This window comes from Nerophis ophidion, linkage group LG18, assembly GCF_033978795.1.
Source record: "Nerophis ophidion isolate RoL-2023_Sa linkage group LG18, RoL_Noph_v1.0, whole genome shotgun sequence".
NCBI classification, from domain to species: Eukaryota; Metazoa; Chordata; class Actinopteri; order Syngnathiformes; family Syngnathidae; genus Nerophis; species Nerophis ophidion.
The window spans coordinates 3,787,451-3,810,693 of NC_084628.1; the positions used below are offsets into that span (position 1 = coordinate 3,787,451).

Below are 23,243 nucleotides of genomic sequence, written 5' to 3' on the forward strand. Positions count from 1 at the left end.
AAAGGTCGCCTTACGGGGATCCTCTCCGCTTTGTAGTTCTTGGGTCAAGACATACTCTTTGTAACATATTGGCTTTTAATTAGTCACTATTAAATACTTATTAATGCCTCATTCTGCATGGCCTTATTATACAACCAGTAAGCCATTAACTAAGAGTTTTTCCCTCAATAATCTCAGAATTATTTCTTATTAGTAACCCTAACCGTAACCCTTACATAGTAATGATTAATACTGAATAATGTGAATAAGACTGTATAATAGACTGTAATTATATTATTCAAATGCAAAAACTACCCAAGTGTTTATTGTGAGCTAACTATGGTGCTGAATTTCTTCTAGGGATCAATAAAGTACTTTCTATTCTATTCTATATGTCCAAATAACTCTAAATAGTCATGGAAATAAAGAAAACACATTGAAATGAGGTGTTTCCAAACATCAGGTTCAAACACTGATGACATATATTAAACAAGACAAGAAGCAAGGACTTAAACAGAGACAGAATTAAATTTGGCTCAATTGAGGAGAGAGCGTACACCTGTACCCTTGTACAGTGTTCCAACACGCTCTGGCGAAATATTGAACGCCTCCTCTTTTATTTGAACTTTCCCTGATTACATGGCAACAGCTGTTTCTAAGGGACGGGGGTCATAAAGAGCCATCGCCTTTGATTAAAACAGTCCAAAGAAAAGGTCAACTTATGGAAACCCTCTCCGCTTTGTAGTTGTTGGGTCTAGACAAAATCTTTCTGTGGATTACAATAGAAGAAAGAAACAGAACAACTTAGTGTTGCTTCCCATCCTACAAAGTGGAGTTTTACAAGCCTTCTTCTTGGTCGGTTGAAAGACAGCTTTACTTTAATAAGCAACTAATTAATGGTGAATATGTTCTCCACACTAAAGTGTTACCAATAATACATATTGCGCACCTACGCTAGAACCATGCATTGCCAAACAACACAACCAAAACTCAATTTCAAAACTTACATACACTACTGTGGCTTCAGGTGCAGACCCAACAAAGCAACCAGGAGAGTCGACCACAACCTAGGCTGCTCACTAGCTTTCGGTCAATGTCCAGGCCAGGGAGAAGGAGCAGACCCAATAAAGCAACCAGGAGAGCCGACCACGTCCTAGGCTGCTCACCAGCTCTCGGCCAATGTCTAGGCCAGAGGGACGGAAGTTTCCGATCCACGCTCGTTCATCCAGGGCTTCGTAAAGCTCGTCCATTCGAACGCTCAACGGTGCGGAAATAGTGAAGTGAATTAATGAACTCATATTATGTTCTACATATGTTGAATGTTTATATTCATCTTGGAGAAAGAAAACCACCAGGTTAAGTACTAGGTGTTTTACTTGGGACACATAATAACATAGGGCCCTTTAATACTGACATTTGTGTGCGGGTTGTATTAGTTTTCGCGGAAGAAAAGGCAATAAAATTGGACCTTGGTATGCAAAGGTGATAGCACTATGCGTGAGAAGAGACTACATGTTTAGCTTGATGTAAACATCTAAGTTTTTCAGTCACTTACACACAAACCCACCCTCTATGATCCAGCACACACACACACACACACACACACACACACACACACACACACACACACACACACACACACAGGGGCTAGGAGAAGAAAACCAAACATGCAAAATGGTGAATAAATCCTGAAATAATGTATCTTTGTAAGTTTTACCACAAACATGACCTTTTTTAAGGTTTTATGAATAGTTTTTTTACTCAATATGACAGTCATTTTCTTAGAATCCTGAGATAATGCCATACAAATATAAACATAACTCCTAAACCAAACATGCAAAATGTCTAATAATGCCTGAAATAATTGCTCTTAATGAGTTTTACAAGAAAAATTATTACATGAACACATTAGTTTTTTTTACTCAATATGACAGTGTAACTGTCACACTAAATATGAAAGTTATATAAACATAACTCCAAAATGAAATCCAAGGCAGGAGTCCTTCATTTTTGACCTGAGCTCCTCCAGGTACTGCAGACCTGCTAAATGATGCTCGCTTGTAATAAAGCAACCTTTGGTTCAGTAAAGAGTCTCCGACGTCTCTTTGGACCCGGCCGCACTGCCGTGCCATCAAACTTTTTCCACCAAGTACCACCTTAGAAAAAAACGTGTCTCTCTAAATACTGTCATAATGACCAACATTAAAATACAGTAGCGTAGTAGGCTTTAACATTCATTAAAGACAAGGCAAGGTTCTGCCCATAATTTTCGGTCTTCTCCAAGTTCTCTGATTGTCATCACACTGGGTTGAGTTTTTCCTTGCCCTACTGTGGGATCTAAACCGAGGATGTCGTTGTAGTTTGTGCAGCCCTTTGAGACAATTGTGATTTAGGGCTATATAAATAAACGTTGATTGATTGGATGGATGGATAGATAAAAACAAGGCAGAGGTTCTGCCCATAATTTACGGTCCTCTCCAAGGTCTCTCATTGTCATCCCACTGGGTTGAGTTTTTCCTTGCCCTACTGTGGGTTCTGAACAGAGGATGTCGTTGTGGCTTGTGCAGCTCTTTGAGACAATTGTGATTTAGGTCTATATAAATAAACATCGATTGATTGATGGCCCTGCGATGAGGTGGCAACTTGTCCAGGGTGTACCCTGCCTTCCGCCCGATTGTAGCTGAGATAGGCGCCAGCGCCCCCCGCGACCCCGATAGGGAATAAGCGGTAGAAAATGGATGGATGGATGATTGATTGATCCCGTGGGTCGGATTGTTAGAATAATTATGTATATATTATCAAACTAACTTTAGTATGCTTAAAGTCCGTTGCTTTAGTTATTAGCTATTGTGTTCAAGTTAAACATTTTCTAATCTATGCAAGGACAAACCTTCTTATCTGAGGGGTGGCCTTTGCCACAGATGTTATCTTTGTTTTTGCCCTCTAACAGCCAAGGACTTCAAGGACCTCAACGAAGATAAGACGACAACACGCAGACGAAGCGGGCACAAGGCAAAATCACAAGACCCCCCCAGCCCTTTTCGTCACGTACTGTGCGTCCTGGACCTGCTTTGCATAATATATGTGACCACTCCTCTTAGAGGCGGCCTGAGTGATGTTGACTATAGAACTCTGAATAAAAAGAGGGACGCGGGAGCTGAACCTTAGAGCGTAGGGCGAGACTGTGACTAAGTGTTCAGCGCCATGCTTTCTCCTCATGAGCTAAATTGAACTCTGTCTCTGCTTGGTTCCTTGCTTCTTGTCTGATTAATAGATGAACCTGACACGGATATAACCTTATCGCAGGCCTGATCCGACCCTCAGGCCGTACGTTTGACACTCCCCCCCCCTCCCCCCCTGCACTGGATGGCGCTTGCACCACGGTGTGAGAATTGTGGACAAAGCCTTGGCCTCTCACGCAGAGTTCATGTTCTCAAGAAAATTGCAGGCAAAATCCTGGAGCGATCCAAGCCTCTCCCGTCTCCATCCTCCACCCCGACCTTTGACCCTATCTCCCGGCGAGGCAGGAGGCGTGGCGGGGGGGCGGCGGGGGGTGGTTAGGCACACGTGAGAGATGAAAAAAGAGCAGCATTTTAATTGACACCCCTTTAAGTTATCTGCAAGATAATTATGGCCGAGGGCATTCTGCTGCTGCAAGGACCTTAACGAAGATAAGACGACAACACGCAGACGAAGCGGGCACAAGGCAAAATCACAAGACCCCCCCCAGCCCTTTTCGTCACGTACTGTGCGTCCTGGACCTGCTTTGCATAATATATGTGACCACTCCTCTTTGAGGCAGCCTCGGTGATGTTGACTATAGAACTCTGAATAAAAAGAGGGACGCGGAAGCTGAACCTTAGAGCGTAGGGCGAGACTGTGACTAAGTGTTCAGCGCCATGCTTTCTCCTCATGAGCTAAATTGAACTCTGTCTCTGATTGGTTCCTTGCTTCTTGTCTGATTAATAGATGAACCTGACACGGATATAACCTTATCGCAGGCCTGATCCGACCCTCGGGCCGTACGTTTGACACTCTTTCCCCCCCCCTGCACTGGATGGAGCTTGCACCACGGTGTGAGAATTGTGGACAAAGCCTTGGGCTCTCACGCAGAGTTCATGTTCTCAAGCAAATTGCTGGCAGAATCCTGGAGCGATCCAAGCCTCTCCCGTCTCCATCCTCCACCCCGACCTTTGACCCTATCTCCCGGCGAGGCAGGAGGCGTGGCGGGGGGGCGGCGGGGGGTGGTTAGGCACACGTGAGAGATGAAAAAAGAGCAGCATTTTAATTGACACCCCTTTAAGTTATCTGCAAGATAATTATGGCCGAGGGCATTCTGCTGCAAGGACCTTAACGAAGATAAGACGACAACACGCAGACGAAGCGGGCACAAGGCAAAATCACAAGACCCCCCCAGCCCTTTTCGTCACGTACTGTGCGTCCTGGACCTGCTTTGCATAATATATGTGACCACTCCTCTTAGAGGCGGCCTGAGTGATGTTGACTATAGAACTCTGAATAAAAAGAGGGACGCGGGAGCTGAACCTTAAACGTAGGGAGAGACTGTGACTAAGTGTTCAGCGCCATCCGTTCTCCTCATGAGCTGAATTGAACTCTGTCTCTGCTTGGTTCCTTGCTTCTTGTCTGATTAATAGATGAACCTGACACGGATATAACCTTATCGCAGGCCTGATCCGACCCTCAGGCCGTACGTTTGACACCCCCCCCCTCCCCCCCTGCACTGGATGGAGCTTGCACCACGGTGTGAGAATTGTGGACAAAGCCTTGGCCTCTCACGCAGAGTTCATGTTCTCAAGCAAATTGCTGGCAAAATCCTGGAGCGATCCAAGCCTCTCCCGTCTCCATCCTCCACCCCGACCTTTGACCCTAACTCCCGGCGAGGCAGGGGGGTGGTTAGGCACACGTGAGAGATGAAAAAAGAGCAGCATTTTAATTGACGCCCCTTTAAGTTATCTGCAAGATAATTATGGCCGAGGGCTCCAACTTGCAACCGTTCTGCTGCAAGGACGGCGCGCCAATATGGAGACTGATCAATACGCGGCCCCGGCACTTGTACACAAAAAGGGCAGCTGACGTTGTTTTGTCGCGTCGCTTTCAAAATCCACACTCGCCGCCCTGCAACAGCGGAACCTACCGAGTCGAAAAAGACTATGCACTCCCCCCCCCCCCCCCCACCCCCCATCTTTTGTCCGAGTGTGGGAATTAATTATGAATTAATTAACATGACACTAAGGAGCAGCTACTTGTAAGTCAGGGATGATGCCAGCGAGAGAGACAAAGAAGATATGGAGGCATGTGTTTTTATGTGGAAGTCTCCAGGTTATGAATTAGAGAATGTGTGTAGAGTTTGTTTCTGCAGGCGAGCCATTAAATATTTCATGCAGTGGAGGCGGGGAGGTGGGGGGGGTGGGGGGATATTAAACGCTGGGAGAATCCCCCCCCCCCCCCCCCCCCTTCACCCATCCTGATCCGCGTCGCAATTAGAGGCCCATTATCCCTCGCGCTCGGCACAAACGGGGCCTCCGAAGCAGCAATAAAGAGCCGTGTGATGAGCAACGATAACAGAAATGATGAATAGCATACTGTACTTATCTTCGGGACGTGTAATGAAACCACGTGGCCCCCGTGTTTCTACAGTAGGGCCCCCACCCCCTACGTCCCTGCATGGGGCTCCCACCAGAGGGGAATGCTGAAAATGATGGAAAGCGCCACTGACGCTGTGGTCAAGGTTGGAATGGCCGGGCAACACCAGCCTTCCATCCGTTTTCTACCGCTTGTCTCTTTTGGGGTAGTGTGGGTGGAGCCTGTCTCAGGTGCATTCTTTTTAGACCAGTTGATCTGCCGTTTCTTTTATTTTCTGTTCTGCCCCCCCCTCTCCCTTGTGGAGAAGGGGAAACAGGTCTGGTGGCCATGGATGAAGTGCTGGCGGTCCAGAGTCGGGACCCGGGGTGGACCGCTCGCCTGTGCATCGGTTGGGGACATCTCCACGCTGCTGACCTGTCTCGCTCGGGATGGTCTCCTGCTGGCCCCACTATGGACTGGACTCTCACTATTATGTTGGATCCACTATGACTGGACTCTTACTAATATGTTAGATCCACTATGGACTGGACTCTCACTAATATGTTAGATCCACTATGGACTGGACTCTCACTAATATGTTAGATGCACTATGGACTGGACTCTCACTATTATGTCAGATCCACTATGGACTGGACTCTCACTATTATGTTAGAGCCACTATAGACTGGACTCTCACTTTTGTTAGATCCACTATGGACTGGACTCTCATTATCATGTTAGATCCACTATGGACTGGACTCTCACTATTATGTTAGATCCACTATGGACTGGACTCTCACTATTATGTTGGATCCACTATGTACTGGACTCTCACAATATTATGTTAGATCCACTATAGACTGGACTCTCCACTATTATGTTAGATCCACTATAGACTGGACTCTCCACTATTATGTTAGATCCACTTGGACTGGACTCTCACTGTTATGTTAGATCACTATGGACTGGACTCTCACTGTTATGTTAGATCCACTATGGACTGGACTCTCACACTATTATGTTAGATCCACTATGGACTGGACTCTCAGACTATTATGTTAGATCCACTATGGACTGGACTCTCACACTATTATGTTAGATCCACTATGGACTGGACTCTCACAACATAAAGTTAGATCCACTACGGACTGGACTCTCCCTATTATGTTAGATCCACTATGGACTGGACTCTCCCTATTATGTTAGATCCACTATGGACTGGACTCTCACTATTATGTTAGATCCACTATGGACTGGACTCTCACTATTATGTTAGATCCACTACGGACTGGACTTTCACAATATTATGTTAGATCCACTATGGACTGGACTCTCACTATTATGTTAGATCCACTATGGACTGGACTTTCACAATATTATGCTGGATCCACTCGACGTCCATTGCACTGGGTTGAGTTTTTCCTTGCCTGGATGTCCTTGTGGCTTGTGCAGCCCTTTGAGACACTTCGTGATTTAGGGCTTCATAAATAAACATTGATTGCTTGAGTTTGACACCCCTGATCTGGGTCATTTATGTGCTTAACTGTCCAAAAAGGAAGAAACAAAAACAAACAAACAATGGTTCCACCACTTGGTGTTTATTCATTTGATTTGATTCGACAAATCATGCGTCTGGGCCTCGGCAATAAGGACACGACATTGCAGCATATTGGCGAGCTCATTTGCTTTTCATTGTGAGCGTCGGGTCCAAAAAAAAAAAAAAAAGGTGCCCCCTGGGATAAACACGTGTAGGGGGAGGGGGGGGGGGGCCGGCCCAGCAGCAGGTGGTCCGTCGCTGCCTAATGAACACGGCAATCTGTTACCATCGCAGCCGCGCCTTTCAGCAGACAATTAGGCGACTAAGCATGTCATTATTCCAGGCCAACAAGAAGAGCCTCTTCTCTAATTTTATCTTTTCATTCCTGTTTACTCACCCACACTCCCCTCATTAACGAGAGATTTTCCAGCCCATGCTAATTGGTTTCAATAACATTCATTTTAGTTGAAAGGAAACGATTCGGTTAATTGAGGAGCGCCGCAACAGAGAGAGAGAGAGCGAAGGAGAGGTAAAATAAAAGGGGGGACTTCTTCTTTTCATTTTCAAGTGCGTCCCTGAGATGAGGCCTTTTTGAAAAAGCCCTCCACAGGTTCACAGCTAATGAAATTAAAGGCCTACTGAAATGAGATGTTCTTATTTAAACGGGGATAGCAGGTCCATTCTATGTGTCATACTTGATCATTTCGCCATATTGCCATATTTTTGCTGAAAGGATTTAGTAGAGAACATCCACGATAAAGTTCGCAACTTTCGGTCGCTAACAGAAAAGCCCTGCCTGTACCGGAAGTAGCAGACGATGACGTCACCCGTTGAAGGCTCCTCACATTGTTTTTAATGGGAGCCTCCAACAAAAACAGCTATTTAAACCGAGAAAACGAGAATTTCCCCATTAATTTGAGCGAGGATGAAAGATTCGTGTTTGAGGATATTGATAGCGACGGACTAGAAAAAAATAATTATAAAAAAATGTTTTTAGACACATTTACCAGGATAATTCTGGGGAATCCCTTATCTTTCTATTGTGTTGCTAATGTTTTAGTGAGTTTAATAGTACCTGATAGTCGGAGGGGTGTGTCCACGGGTGTCTTGACGCCAGTGTCTCTGGGAAGTCGACGGCAGTTGATCTCCGGTAAGAGGCGACTTTTTACCACAATTTTCTCACCGAAAACTGCCGGTTGACATGTGGTCGGGATCCATGTTCGCTTGACCGCTCTGATCCATAGTAAAGCTTTACCTGCGGGAATTTTAAACAGGGAATCACCGTGTGTTTGTGTGGCTAAAGGCTAAAGCTTCCCAACTCCATCTTTCTACTTTGACGTCTCCATTATTAATTGAACAAATTGCAAAAGATTCAGCAACACAGATGTCCAGAATACTGTGTAATTATGCGATTAAAGGCCTACTGAAATGAGATGTTCTTATTTAAACGGGGATAGCAGGTCCATTCTATGTGTCATACTTGATCATTTCGCGATATTGCCATATTTTTGCTGAAAGGATTTAGTAGAGAACATCCACGATAAAGTTCGCAACTTTTGGTCGCTAACAGAAAAGCCCTGCCTGTACCGGAAGTAGCAGACGATGACGTCACATGTTGATGGCTCCTCACATCCTCACATTGTTTTTAATGGGAGCCTCCAACAAAAAGAGCTGTTTGGACCGAGAAAACGACAATTTCCCCATTAATTTGAGCAAGGATGAAAGATTCGTGTTTGAGGATATTGATAGCGACGGACTAGAAAAAAATAATTATAAAAAAATGTTTTTAGACACATTTACTAGGATAGTTCTGGGGAATCCCTTATCTTTCTATTGTGTTGCTAATGTTTTAGTGAGTTTAATAGTACCTGATAGTCGGAGGTGTGTGTCCACGGGTGTCTTGAGGCCAGTGTCTCTGGGAAGTCGACGGCAGTTGATCTCCGGTAAGTGGCGACTTTTTACCACAATTTTCTCACCGAAAACTGCCGGTTGACATGTGGTCGGGATCCATGTTGGCTTGACCGCTCTGATCCATAGTAAAGCTTCACCTGCGGGAATTTTAAACAAGGAATCACCGTGTGTTTGTGTGGCTAAAGGCTAAAACTTCCCAACTCCATCTTTCTACTTTGACTTCTCCATTATTAATTGAACAAATTGCAAAAGATTCAGCAACACAGATGTCCAGAATACTGTGTAATTATGCGATTAAAGGCCTACTGAACTGAGATTTTCTTATTTAAACGGGGATAGCAGGTCCATTCTATGTGTCATACTTGATCATTTCGCCATATTGCCATATTTTCGCTGAAAGGATTTAGTAGAGAACATCCACGATAAAGTTCGCAACTTTTGGTCGCTAACAGAAAAGCCCTGCCTGTACCGGAAGTAGCAGACGATGATGTCACCCGTTGAAGGCTCCTCACATCCTCACATTGTTTTTAATGGGAGCCTCCAACAAAAACAGCTATTCAAACCGAGAAAACGACAATTTCCCCATTAATTTGAGCGAGGATGAAAGATTCGTGTTTGAGGATATTGATAGCGACGGACTAGAAAAAAAAATAATAAGAAGAAAATGTTTTTAGACACATTTACCAGGATAATTCTGGGGAATCCCTTATCTTTCTATTGTGTTGCTAATGTTTTAGTGAGTTTAACAGTACCTGATAGTCGGAGGGGTGTGTCCACGGGTGTCTTGAGGCCAGTGTCTCTGGGAAGTCGACGGCAGTTGATCTCCGGTAAGTGGCGACTTTTTACCACAATTTTCTCACCGAAAACTGCCGGTTGACAAGTGGTCGGGATCCATGTTCGCTTGACCGCTCTGATCCATAGTAAAGCTTCACCTGCGGGAATTTTAAACAAGGAATCACCGTGTGTTTGTGTGGCTAAAGGCTAAAGCTTCCCAACTCCATCTTTCTACTTTGACTTCTCCATTATTAATTGAACAAATTGCAAAAGATTCAGCAACACAGATGTCCAGAATACTGTGGAATTATGCGATTAAAGGCCTACTGAAATGAGATGTTCTTATTTAAACGGGGATAGCAGGTCCATTCTAAGTGTCATACTTGATCATTTCGCGATATTGCCATATTTTTGGTGAAAGGATTTAGTAGAGAACATCCACGATAAAGTTCGCAACTTTTGGTCGCTAACAGAAAAGCCCTGCCTGTACCAGAAGTAGCAGACGATGATGTCACCCGTTGAAGGCTCCTCACATCCTCACATTGTTTTTAATGGGAGCCTCCAACAAAAAGAGCTGTTTGGACCGAGAAAACGACAATTTCCCCATTAATTTGAGCGAGGATGAAAGATTCGTGTTTGAGGATATTGATAGCGACGGACTAGAAAAAAAAATAATAATAAAAAAATGTTTTTAGACACATTTACTAGGATAATTCTGGGGAATCCCTTATCTTTCTATTGTGTTGCTAATGTTTTAGTGAGTTTAATAGTACCTGATAGTCGGAGGTGTGTGTCCACGGGTGTCTTGAGGCCAGTGTCTCTGGGAAGTCGACGGCAGTTGATCTCCGGTAAGAGGCGACTTTTTACAACAATTTTCTCACCGAAAACTGCCGGTTGACATTCGGTCAGGATCCATGTTCGCTTGACCGCTCTGAACCATAGTAAAGCTTCACCTGCGGGAATTTTAAACAAGGAATCACCATGTGTTTGTGTGGCTAAAGGCTAAAGCTTCCCACCTCCATCTTTCTACTTTGACGTCTCCATTATTAATTGAACAAATTGCAAAAGATTCAGCAACACAGATGTCCAGAATACTGTGTAATTATGTGATTAAAGGCCTACTGAAATGAGATGTTCTTATTTAAACGGGGATAGCAGGTCCATTCTATGTGTCATACTTGATCATTTCGCGATATTGCCATATTTTTGCTGAAAGGATTTAGTAGAGAACATCCACGATAAAGTTTGCAACTTTTGTTGGGCTTTGGGAATCACTAATAAGCCGGAGTCCTTTGAAGGCAGATTTCTTGCCGGGACATATGGTACAATACAATCGGCAAGATAGGATGGAGCTAGACCGTGTAGTATTTTATACGTAAGTAGTAAAACCTTAAAGTCACATCTTAAGTGCACAGGAAGCCAGTGCAGGTGAGCCAGTATAGGTATATATGTATGTATATATGTATATAAAGGTATATACAGTATAGGTATATATGTATGTATATATGTATATAAAGGTATATACAGTACAGGCGTAATGTGATCAAACTTTCTTGTTCTTGTCAAAAGTCTAGCAGCCGCATTTTGTACCAACTGTCATCTTTTAATGCTAGACATGGGGAGACCCGAAAATAATACGTTACAGTAATCGAGACGAGACGTAACAAACGCATGGATAACGATCTCAGCGTCTTTAGTGGACAGAATGGAGCGAATTTTAGCGATATTACGGAGATGAAAGAAGGCCGTTTTAGTTACGCTTTTAATGTGTGCCTCAAAGGAGAGAGTTGGGTCGAAGATAACACCCAGATTCTTTACCGTGTCGCCTTGTTTAATTGTTTGGTTGTCAAATGTTAGAGTTGTATTATTAAATAGAGGTCGGTGTCTAGCAGGACCGATAATCAGCATTTCCGTTTTTTTGGCGTTGAGTTGCAAAAAGTTAGCGGACATCCATTGTTTAATTTCATTAAGACACGCCTCCAGCTGACTACAATCCGGCGTGTTGGTCAGCTTTAGGGGCATGTAGAGTTGGGTGTCATCAGCATAACAGTGAAAGCTAACACCGTATTTGCGTATGATGTCACCTAGCGGCAGCATGTAGATGCTGAAGAGTGCAGGGCCAAGGACCGAGCCCTGGGGAACTCCACACGTTACCTTAACAAACTTAAACATTTCCAATAATATGAATGAAATTAAATTTAAACAATCCAAGAATAAACTTGAACATCACTGACAACTTTTTAAACGTACTTTCGGTCAACTTAAACAATTTGTTAACATCAGTGAATTTCTCTTTTTAAACATTTTCCCCAATGAAATTTTCTTTAAAGGCCTACTGAAAGCCACTACTAGCGACCACGCAGTCTGATAGTTTATAAATCAATGATGAAATATTAACATTGCAACACATGCCAATACGGCCGCTTTAGTTTACTAAATTGCAATTTTAAATTTCCCGCGGGAGTTTCCTGTTGAAAACGTCGCGGAATGATGACGCGTGTGCGTGAAGTCACGGACTGTATCGGACATATTAGCCCAGCACCACTCTTTTCATCGCATAATTACACAGTATTTTGGACATCTGTGTTGCTGAATCTTTTGCAATTTGTTCAATTAATAATGGAGACGTCAAAGAAGAAAGATGGAGTTGGGAAGCTTTAGCCACACAAACACACGGTGATTCCTGTCAGACCTGGACATGGATTGTTTGTGCTCCTTCCACGCAGATTACAGGACGAGCCAGGCGTGAAATCAGGTACATGTTTGTTTTTATTTATACTCAAAATACAAAAAGGCAAAACAAAAAGCGCGCTCGATGGCCGATGTAAATCTATACTAAAACTTAGAACAAAAACAGCACAATGGCAATACTATCTACAAACAAACAAAGGAGACTATCAAAGGCATAAATACAAACAAAAACTTACTCGGCGTGGGTGAACTGAAAAGCATGGCATGAAATATGAAAGGCAATGAAAGCAAAGTTCCCAGAATGATGAACAGAAAGAAATGTACTTAAATACTGGCTGTGATAATCAGGAACAGGTGCGGGACAAGGTGGGAACTCATGCGTTGACATGGTAACAAAAGCAAACCAGGAAGTGCAAAATGGAACAAGAGTCCAGAAAACAAAACACAACATGATCAAACATAAAACCAGACTTACAGGCGTGACAATTCCTTGTTAAAACATTCCCGGAGGTGCAGCTTTACTATGGATCAGAGCGGTCAAGCCAACATGGATCCCCACCACTTGTCAACCGGCAGGTTTCGGTGAGAAAATTGTGGTAAAAAGTCGCCTCTTACCGGAAATCTGTACAGTATCTGCCGTGACTTCCATCAGAAACTGGCCTCAAGACACTCGTTGACACACCCCTCCGACTATCAGGTACTATTTAATCTCACTAAAACAATATCAACACAATAGAAAGATAAGGGATTTCCCAGAATGATCCTAGTAAATGTGTCTAAAAACATCTTCATTTGTCCCAATGCAACCGCCTTTTGTTTTTTTAACTTTATTTATTTTTTTTTTTTTTTCTAGTCCTACGCTATCAATATCCTCATCCACGAATCTTTCATCCTCGCTCAAATTAATGGGGAACTTGTCGTTTTCTCGGTCCGAATCGCTCTAGCTGCTGGAGGCTCCCATTATAAACAATGCAAGGACGTGAGGAGATGTCACGCCAAATTTCTTCCCCCTACAAAAACCTTCCCCCCCCCCGGAAGACATTTGGCGTTAATGCTTGAAGGACCCCAATGAGGGTGGAAGTACCTAAAAGCAGCCCACACAGCTGCCTGTTTTAAAAGCATTATAATTGGCTTGATTGTCATTGGTGATAATATTAGCATTCCAGCATGCTAACCTTTCAATCTATTTTTGCTTCGCTAATTTTGCAGCTGTAACCCTTAAGAGTCATGTAACTTGGTAATGTTCCTCTCTCATTGGGGTCATTCAGGCATTGGTAGGGCTTCCGGGGGGGAAGGTTTTTGTAAGGGGGAAGAAATTTGGCGTGACAGAGCCCTCACCCTTGTGACGTCCTCGTCTGCGACTTCCGGTAAAGGCAAGGCTTATCCTGGATGTTCTCTACTAAATCCTTTCCGCAAAAATATGGCAATATCACAAAATGATGAAGTATGACACATAGAATGGAGCTGCTATCCCCGTTTGAATAAGAACATCTCATTTCAGTAGGCCTTTAAACATTCCCCTCAGTCCAAAAAAGCACTTCTTTCCTTTAGTTTTCTTACCAGTTGCGTCTTCTGAGTCCACACAGAAGCTGTCTTCCTTCCTCTTAGCAGCATGTCAAAAATGTCTGACTGACTGGAAGCTCAAACATTTTCGAGCATGTGTTCTGAGCAGGTGAACTCACTCTGTTGGAAGCAGGTGGAGATGTTCAGCCTTCAGCTCTCACTGCTGCCCCTTCAGGCCTGGAGTGTGCTCTGCAGATCAGTGTTGTTTGTGCTGCTCTGTACTCACTGATAACAAGTGCACTTTTCTCCCTCGAAAAAAAAAGAGACCTTTTTGCTCAATATGTTGAAAATATTCTTAAATTATGTAAATGCTAGTACCATTATCTTGACATCATTATATGCGCTCGGCAACGTGATTTTTTTTTTTTCCATGCTTGACGTGAGAAATGATTACTTTAAAGGCCTACTGAAAGTCACTACTAGCGACCACGCAGTCTGATAGTTTATATATCAATGATGAAATATTAACATTGCAACACATGCCAATACGGCCTTTTTAGTTTACTAAATTGCAATTTTAAATTCCGCGCCGAAATATCCTGCTGAAACGTCTCGGTATGATGACGCGTGCACGTGACGTCACGCATTGTAGAAGACATTTTGTTCCAGCATCGTTCCCAGCTAGAAGTCGTCTGCTTTAATCGCATAATTCCACAGTATTCTGGACATCTGTGTTGCTGAATCTTTTGCAATTTGTTCAATGAACAATGGAGACATCAAAGAAGAAAGCTGTAGGTGGAAAGCGGTGTATTGCAGCCGCCTTTCAATCAATCAATCAATGTTTACTTATATAGCCCTAAATCACAAATGTCTCAAAGGACTGTACAAACCACTACGACTACAACATCCTCGGAAGAACCCACATAAGGGCAAGGAAAACTCACACCCAGTGGGACGCCGGTGACAATGATGACTATGAGAAACCTTGGAGAGGACCTCAAATGTGGGCAACCCCCCTCTAGGGGACCGAAAGCATTTTACGCTTCATAATCAATCAATCAATGTTTATTTATATAGCCCTAAATCACCAATGTCTCAAAGGACTGTCCAAACCATTACGACTACGACATCCTCGGAAGAACCCACAAAAGGGCAAGGAAAACTCACACCCAGTGGGCAGGGAGAATTCACATCCAGTGGGACGCCAGTGACAATGCTGACTATGAGAAACCTTGGAGAGGACCTCAAATGTGGGCAACCCCCCTCTAGGGGACCGAAAGAGATGGATGTCGAGCGGGTCTAACATGATACTGTGAAAGTTCAATCCATAGTGGCTCCAACACAGCCGCGAGAGTTCAGTTCAAAGCGGATCCAAGACATCAGCGAGAGTCCCGTCCGCAGGAAACCATCCCAAGCGGAGGCGGATCAGCAGCGTAGAGATGTCCCCAACCGATACTCAGGCGAGCGGTCCATCCTGGGTCCCGACGAGCGGTCCATCCTGGGTCCTGACTCTGGACAGCCAGTACTTCATCCATGGTCATCGGACTTAGTTAGAATAATACATAATGTTGGATATAGAGAACATACAAATCCTTTATTTATTGAATCAAAGATACTGAAATGTTTAGGGCACGTCCAACCGGTAGGAGGCCACAGGGAAGACCCAGGACACGTTGGGAAGACTATGTCTCCCGGCTGGCCTGGGAACGCCTCGGGATCCCCCGGGAAGAGCTGGACCAAGTGGCTGGAGAAAGGGAAGTCTGGGTTTCCCTGCTTAGGCTGTTGCCCCCGCGACCCGACCTTGGATAAGCGGAAGAAGATGGATGGATGGATGAAATTCCATGACATAGTGAATTTGCAAATAGCTAAAATTATACAAAAAGCAAACTATAACCTGCTACCCAAGAATATGCAACAATTATTCTCCAAAAAAAGGAGAAATATATTCTTAGAGAAAAACCTAATTTAATTAATTAATTTAATTTAACATATTTTTGATAGAAAAATATGTTCCAGTTGTGTTGGCCCCGCATGTTGTGGAATAAAAGAATAACAGTCAAAATGTATAGAAGAGCGAAAAATTGTGATTTCAAGTGAAAAGCAAGAAAAACATTTGATGCTAGTAAGTCCGATTATGCATGAGGTCATATTGATTTATTTTAAATAAAAATAAATTTATAGATAAGAAATTATAAAAAAAAAAAAAAGAGGACATTATAGATATCGGTATTTAAAGACAAAACTTAGGTTTATGTTACAGGTGACACTGTAGTATTTTTTCCCCGATTCCAATATTTTGGTACCGGTACCAAAATAATTTCAGTACTTTTTGGTACTTTTCTAAATAAAGGGGACCACAAAAAATTGCATTATTGGCTTCATTTTAAAAAGAAATTCTTAGGGTACTTTTCAAAGGCGGTATAGTACCAAATATGATTCATTATGTTACAGGTGACACTGTATTAGTGTTGTCCCGATACCAATATTTTGGTACTGGAACCAAAATTATTTCGATACTTTTCAGTACTTTTCTAAATAAAAGGGACCACAAAAAATTGCATTATTGGCTTTATTTAAAAAATATATATATTTGTTTTTTTTTTAGAGGCGGTAAAGTACCAAATATGATTCAATATGTTACAGGTGACACTGTATTAGTGTTGTCCCGATACCAATATTTTGGTACCGGTACCAAAATTATTTCAGTACTTTTCGGTACTTTTCTAAATAAAGGGGACCACAAAAAATTGCATTATTGGCTTTATTTAAAAACTAATTTCTTTGGGTATTTTTTAGAGGCGGTATAGTACCAAATATGATTCAATATGTTACAGGTGACACTGTATTAGTGTTCTCCCCATTCCAATATTTTGGTACCGGTACCAATATTATTTCATTACTTTTCTAAATAAAAGGAACCACAAAAAAAATGCATTATTGGCTTTATTTAAAAAAACAAATCTTATGGTACTTTTCAGAGGCAGTATAGTACCAAATATGATTCATTATGTTACAAGTAACACTCTATTGGTGTTGTCCCGATACCAATATTTTGGTACCGGTACCAAAATTATTTCAGTACTTTTCGGTACTTTTCTAAATAAAGGCGACCACAAAAAATTGCATTATTGGCTTTATTAAAAAAAAAAAATCTTAGGGTACTTTTTAGAGGCAGTAAAGTACCAAATATGATTCAATATGTTACAGGTGATACTGCATTAGTGTTGTCCCCATTCCAATATTTTGGTACCGGTACCAATATTATTTCATTACTTATCTAAATAAAGGCGACAACAAAAAAATGCATTATTGGCTGTATTAAAAAAAAAAAAAAAAATCTTACGTACTTTTCAGAGGCGGTATAGTACCAAATATGATTCATTATGTTACAGGTGACACTGTATTAGTGTTGTCCCGATATCAATATTTTGGTACTGGTACCAAAATTATTTCAGTACTTTTCGGTACTTTTCTAAATACAGGGGACCCAAAAAATTGCATTATTGGCTTTATTTAAAAGAAAAATTTCTTGGGGTACTTTTCAGAGGCGGTATAGTACCAAATATGAGTCAATATGTTACAGGTGACACCGTATTAGTGTTGTCCCGATACCAATATTTTGGTACCAGTACCAAAATGATTTTTAGTACTTTTCTAAATAAAGGGGACCACACAAATTGCATTATTGGCCTTATTTGAAAAAAACATTCTTAGGGTACTTTTCAGAGGTGGTATAGTACCAAATATGATTCATCATGTTACAGGTGACACCAAATTAGTGTTGTCCCGATACCAATATTTTGGTACCGGTACCAAAATTATTTCAGTACTTTTCGGTACTTTTCTAAATAAAGGCGACCACAAAAAATTGCATTATTGGCTTTATTTAAAAACTAATTTCTTTGGGTATTTTTTAGAGGCGGTATAGTACCAAATATGATTCAATATGTTACAGGTGACACTGTATTAGTGTTCTCCCCATTCCAATATTTTGGTACCGGTACCAATATTATTTCATTACTTATCTAAATAAAGGCGACAACAAAAAAATGCATTATTGGCTGTATTAAAAAAAATAAAAAAATCTTACGTACTTTTCAGAGGTGGTATAGTACCAAATATGATTCATCATGTTACAGGTGACACTGTATTAGTGTTGTCCCGATACCAGTATTTTGGTACCGGTACCAAAATTATTTCGATACTTTTCGGTGCTTTTCTAAATAAGGGGGACCACAAAAAAATTGCACTATTGGCTTTATTGAACAAAAAATTATTTGGGTATTTTTTAGAGGCGGTAAAGTACCAAATACGATTCAATATGTTACAGGTGACACTGTATTAGTGTTGTTCCGATACCAATATTTTGGTACTGGTACCAAAATTATTTCGATGCTTTTCGGTACTTTTCTAAATAAAGGGGACCACAAAAAAAATGCATTATTGGCTTTATTTAAAGACACATTTCTTTGGGTATTTTTTAGAGACGGTAAAGTACCAAATATGACTCATTATGTTACAGGTGACACTGTATTAATGTCGTCCCGATACCAATATTTTGGTACTGGTACCAAAATTATTTCAGTACTTTTCGATACTTTTCTAAATAAAGGGTACCCAAAAAAATTGCATCATTGGCTTTATTTAAAAGAAAAAATTCTTAGGGTACTTTTCAGAGGCGGTAAAGTAACAAATATGACTCAATATGTTACAGGTGACACCGTATTAGTGTTGTCCCGATACCAATATTTTGGTACCGGTACCAAAATGATTTTTAGTACTTTTCTAAATAAAGGGGACCACACAAATAGCATTATTGGCCTTATTTTAAAAAAAAAATTCTTAGGGTACTTTTCAGAGGTGGTATAGTACCAAATATGATTCATCATGTTACAGGTGACACTGTATTAGTGTTGTCCCGATACCAATATTTTGGTACCGGTACCAAAATTATTTTGATACTTTTCGGTGCTTTTCTAAATAAGGGGGACCACAAAAAAATTGCACTATTGGCTTTATTGAACAAAAAATTATTTGGGTATTTTTTAGAGGCGGTAAAGTACCAAATACGATTCAATATGTTACAGGTGACACTGTATTAGTGTTGTTCCGATACCAATATTTTGGTACTGGTACCAAAATTATTTCGATGCTTTTCGGTACTTTTCTAAATAAAGGGGACCACAAAAAAAAATGCATTATTGGCTTTATTTAAAGACACATTTCTTTGGGTATTTTTTAGAGACGGTAAAGTACCAAATATGATTCATTATGTTACAGGTGACACTGTATTTATGTTGTCCCGATACCAATATTTTGGTACTGGTACCAAAATTATTTCAGTACTTTTCGATACTTTTCTAAATAAAGGGGACCCAAAAAAATTGCATCATTGGCTTTATTTAAAAGAAAAAATTCTTAGGGTACTTTTCAGAGGTGGTATAGTACCAAATATGATTCATCATGTTACAGGTGACACTGTATTAGTGTTGTCCCGATACCAATATTTTGGTACCAGTACCAAAATTATTTTTAGTACTTTTCTAAATAAAGGGGACCACACAAATTGCATTATTGGCCTTATTTAAAAAAAAAATTCTTAGGGTACTTTTCAGAGGTGGTATAGTACCAAATATGATTCATCATGTTACAGGTTACACCAAATTAGTGTTGTCCTAATACCAATATTTTGGTACTGGTACCAAAATTATTTCGATACTTTTCAGTACTTTTCTAAATAAGGGGTACCACAAAAAAAATTGCAATGTTGGCTTTATTTAAAAAAAAATATTAGGGTACTTTTCAGAGGCGGTATGGTACCAGTATAAGGGTCGCTGGAGCCTATCTTAGCTGCATAATAATCGATTTTCTAATGGCCATAACCTTTATTCTTTTTTTGTTGTTGTAATAAACGGACATCATCTGGATTAAATTTTTAACTGATAGAAATATATATTTTTAAATTTTTTTGTAGTTTGTTTTCTCCTAGCTTTTTGTTTTCCTGTTAGCTACTAGCTGTTTCCAGTTTTTCTGTTTCCTGCTAGATACCTGTTAGCTTCCACGCTAAGTGAATTATATTTATATAGCACTTTTTCTAAACCAACCTTTTTAATAAACCAAAACAAAGATGCAGGCTTTGAACTCCACCCAATAATACTTACTGTTTCAGGGCAGTTTAAGATGAAAGGAAAACATACAGTTAGAATAAATATGTATAAGTTATCACACAACTCTTATACTTAAAGGCTGTTGCTATAGTTATGATCAATTGTGCTGAAGTTGTACTTTTCAATCTGTGCAAAGGCACCCAACTTGTAATCTTCCATTGCGAGTTGTCTTGCAGCAGCAGTTTGTTTCCGGACCATGCCTGCTGACAGCCATGGCCGGACTTTGAGTACCTCACCGCAGACGAAACAGAGACAGGGCGAAATCACGAATGTCAGCACATTTCCATTCTAAATAATCACGAACTGTGTATACTGGAGGGCTTCACGGTGGCAGAGGGGTTAGTGCGTCTGCCTCACAATACGAAGTTCCTGTAGTTCTGGGTTCAAATCCAGGCTCTGGATCTTTCTGTGTGGAGTTTGCATGTTCTCCCCGTGACTGCGTGGGTTCCCTCCGGGTACTCCGGCTTCCTCCCACTTCCAAAGACATGCACCTGGGGATAGGTTGATTGGCAACACTAAATTGGCCCTAGTGTGTGAATGTTGTCTGTCTATCTGTGTTGGCCCTGCGATGAAGTAGCGACTTGTCCAGGGTGTACCCTGCCTTCCGCCCGATTGTAGCTGAGATAGGCGCCAGCGCCCCCCGCGACCCCAAAAATGGAATAAGCGGTAGAAAATGCATGGATGGAAGTCAAAGTACCAATGATTATCTCTCACACACACTAGGTGTGGCAAAATTCAAAGTTCGCCCCCTGGGAGGTGAGGGGAGCAGTGAGCAGCAGCGGTGGCCACGCCCGGGATTCATTTTTTGGTGATATAACCCCCAATTCCAACCCTTGATGCTGAGTGCCAAGCAGGGAGGCAATGGGTCCCATTTTTATAGTCTTTGGTATGACTCGGGCGGGGTTCGAACTCCCGACCTACCGATCTCAGGTCGGACACTCTAACCACTAGGCCACTGAGTTCAATTAAATCAATTAATCGTTGCAGCCCTAGTTTAAATGTATGTTTTTTTAACATTTTACTTGATTAATGATGTAAAAAGAAATATACCATTTTTATTTTATACGTGTAAAAACTTGCATTTGACCATCTTTACAACATTCCACACACAACCACCCTGCCATGTGCTCTTGTTATTTACGGCCTACTATAGTTAATGTTATTCTGGGGGCCTAACATGCGTCACGGAAGTTTATGGCGCGTTACAGCCTGAAGTCAAGTGCTAGTGGCAGGGTCTCTAACCTCTCCATAACCCTCAGCCACGGTCAGTCAGCTGCCTAACCAGCCTTTGTGTGCTTGTTTCGTGACGGCGGACTGAGCACGCTAATGGGGCCTGTACAGGCAAGGAGTGGGGGGGGGGGGGGGGGGCGCGGCGGAGGTGCGTTCACTTGTAGCCTGTAAAGGCATCTGGAGACTGCGGGAAGACTTTTGACAAGAACAAGAAAGTTTGATCACATTACGCCTGTACTGGCTCAACAGCACTGGCTTCCTGTGCACTTAAGATGTGACTTTAAGGTTTTACTACTTACGTATAAAATACTACACGGTCCAGCTCCATCCTATCTTGCCGATTGTATTGTACCATATGTCCCGGCAAGAAATCTGCGTTCAAAGGACTCCGGCTTATTAGTGATTCCCAAAGCCCAAAAAAAGTCTGCGGGCTGTAGAGCTTTTTCATTTCGGGCTCCAGTACTCTGGAATGCCCTCCCGGTAACAGTTCGAGATGCCACCTCAGTAGAAGCATTTAAGTCTCACCTTAAAACTCATTTGTATACTCTAGCCTTTAAATAGACTCCCTTTTTAGACCAGTTGATCTGCCGTTTCTTTTCTTTTTCTCCTATGTCCTACTCTCCCTTGTGGAGGGGGTCCGGTCCGATCCGGCGGCCATGTACGGCTCGCCTGTGTATCGGCTGGGGACATCCCTGCGCTGCTGATCCGCCTCCGCTTGGGATGGTTTCCTGCTGGCTCCGCTGTGAACGGGACTCTCGCTGCTGTGTTGGATCCGCTTTGGACTGGACTCTCGCGACTGTGTTGGATCCATTGTGGATTGAACTTTCACAGTATCATGTTAGACCCGCTCCACATCCATTGCTTTCCTCCTCTCCAAGGTTCTCACAGTCATTATTGTCACCGACGTCCCACTGGGTGTGAGTTTTCCTTGCCCTTATGTGGGCCTACCGAGGATGTCGTAGTGGTTTGTGCAGCCCTTTGAGACACTAGTGATTTAGGGCTATATAAGTAAACATTGATTGATTGAAGTAGAAAAAAATGTGGTATTTTCTAGAGATGTCCGATAACGTCAGCCGATAAATGCTTTAAAGGGGAACATTATCAGCAGACCTATGTAAGCGTCAATATGTACCTTGATGGTGCAGAAAAAAGACCATGTATTTTTTTAACCTTCGTCTTGTGTTAGGGTCGGCACCGACCCGTTTTAGTTTTTAAATGCATAAAAACACCACATACATTTATTTTTTTGCATCAACGCTTTTTGACTTTGGCAGGAACCTCTTTGTCAACAAAATAAAACATTTAAATTTTTTTCACTAAATTATAAAATGCTCTGGTAGAAATTATGCCCTTGGTGTTGTTAGGGTCGGTTTCGACCCAGTTATAAAAATAAGATGATAAAGCAATGATAAGAGCCAAAACTGAACACACTGACAGCCAGCTCCTCTCCCAATCATGTGAGCTTTAGTGGATTCTCATTTTACCTTGTTACCCTGTACTAAAACAAACAAAAGACGTACACTAAAAGTGTCACTTTTTTCCACTCTGGTTTTGTTTTTTTATTAGTTTTGGAACTAGTAATCTATTTCTCTTGGTTTCATTTGCTTGATTGGTTGTTGTTTGTTTGATGTTGGATTTCTGTTGCTGCAAAAAATACTTTTTAGCCTTTTTCTTGAAGTAAATATATATGGGTCGAAATTGACCCGTAACACCATAGATGTTACTATAGTTAAAATTCTTAAAATGAAAAAATGAATAAAACACATTTATTTAAGAGATGTGTTTTAATGCCCCCTAGTAATAGTTAGGTAACACAACAACCTTTTTTTCCATTTATATGATTCTTTTGAGGTTCGTTTTACCATTTT

The 23,243-nt window shown here is 41.7% G+C and overlaps 1 protein-coding gene across 3 annotated transcripts in view; it reads right to left on the bottom strand.

Moving 5' to 3' along the window:
• LOC133537496 (uncharacterized) overlaps positions 1-23,243 on the bottom strand; it is a 379,400-nt gene that overhangs the window by 245,275 nt on the left and 110,882 nt on the right. For all 3 annotated transcript variants that reach the window (XM_061878553.1, XM_061878555.1, XM_061878556.1), the window contains 4 exons: positions 10,558-10,737; positions 9,763-9,942; positions 8,968-9,147; positions 8,175-8,354 (listed from right to left, as the gene is read on the bottom strand). In XM_061878553.1, the coding sequence (XP_061734537.1) occupies positions 8,175-8,354; positions 8,968-9,147; positions 9,763-9,942; positions 10,558-10,737 (720 nt within the window). The remainder of the gene's footprint in view (positions 1-8,174; positions 8,355-8,967; positions 9,148-9,762; positions 9,943-10,557; positions 10,738-23,243) is intronic.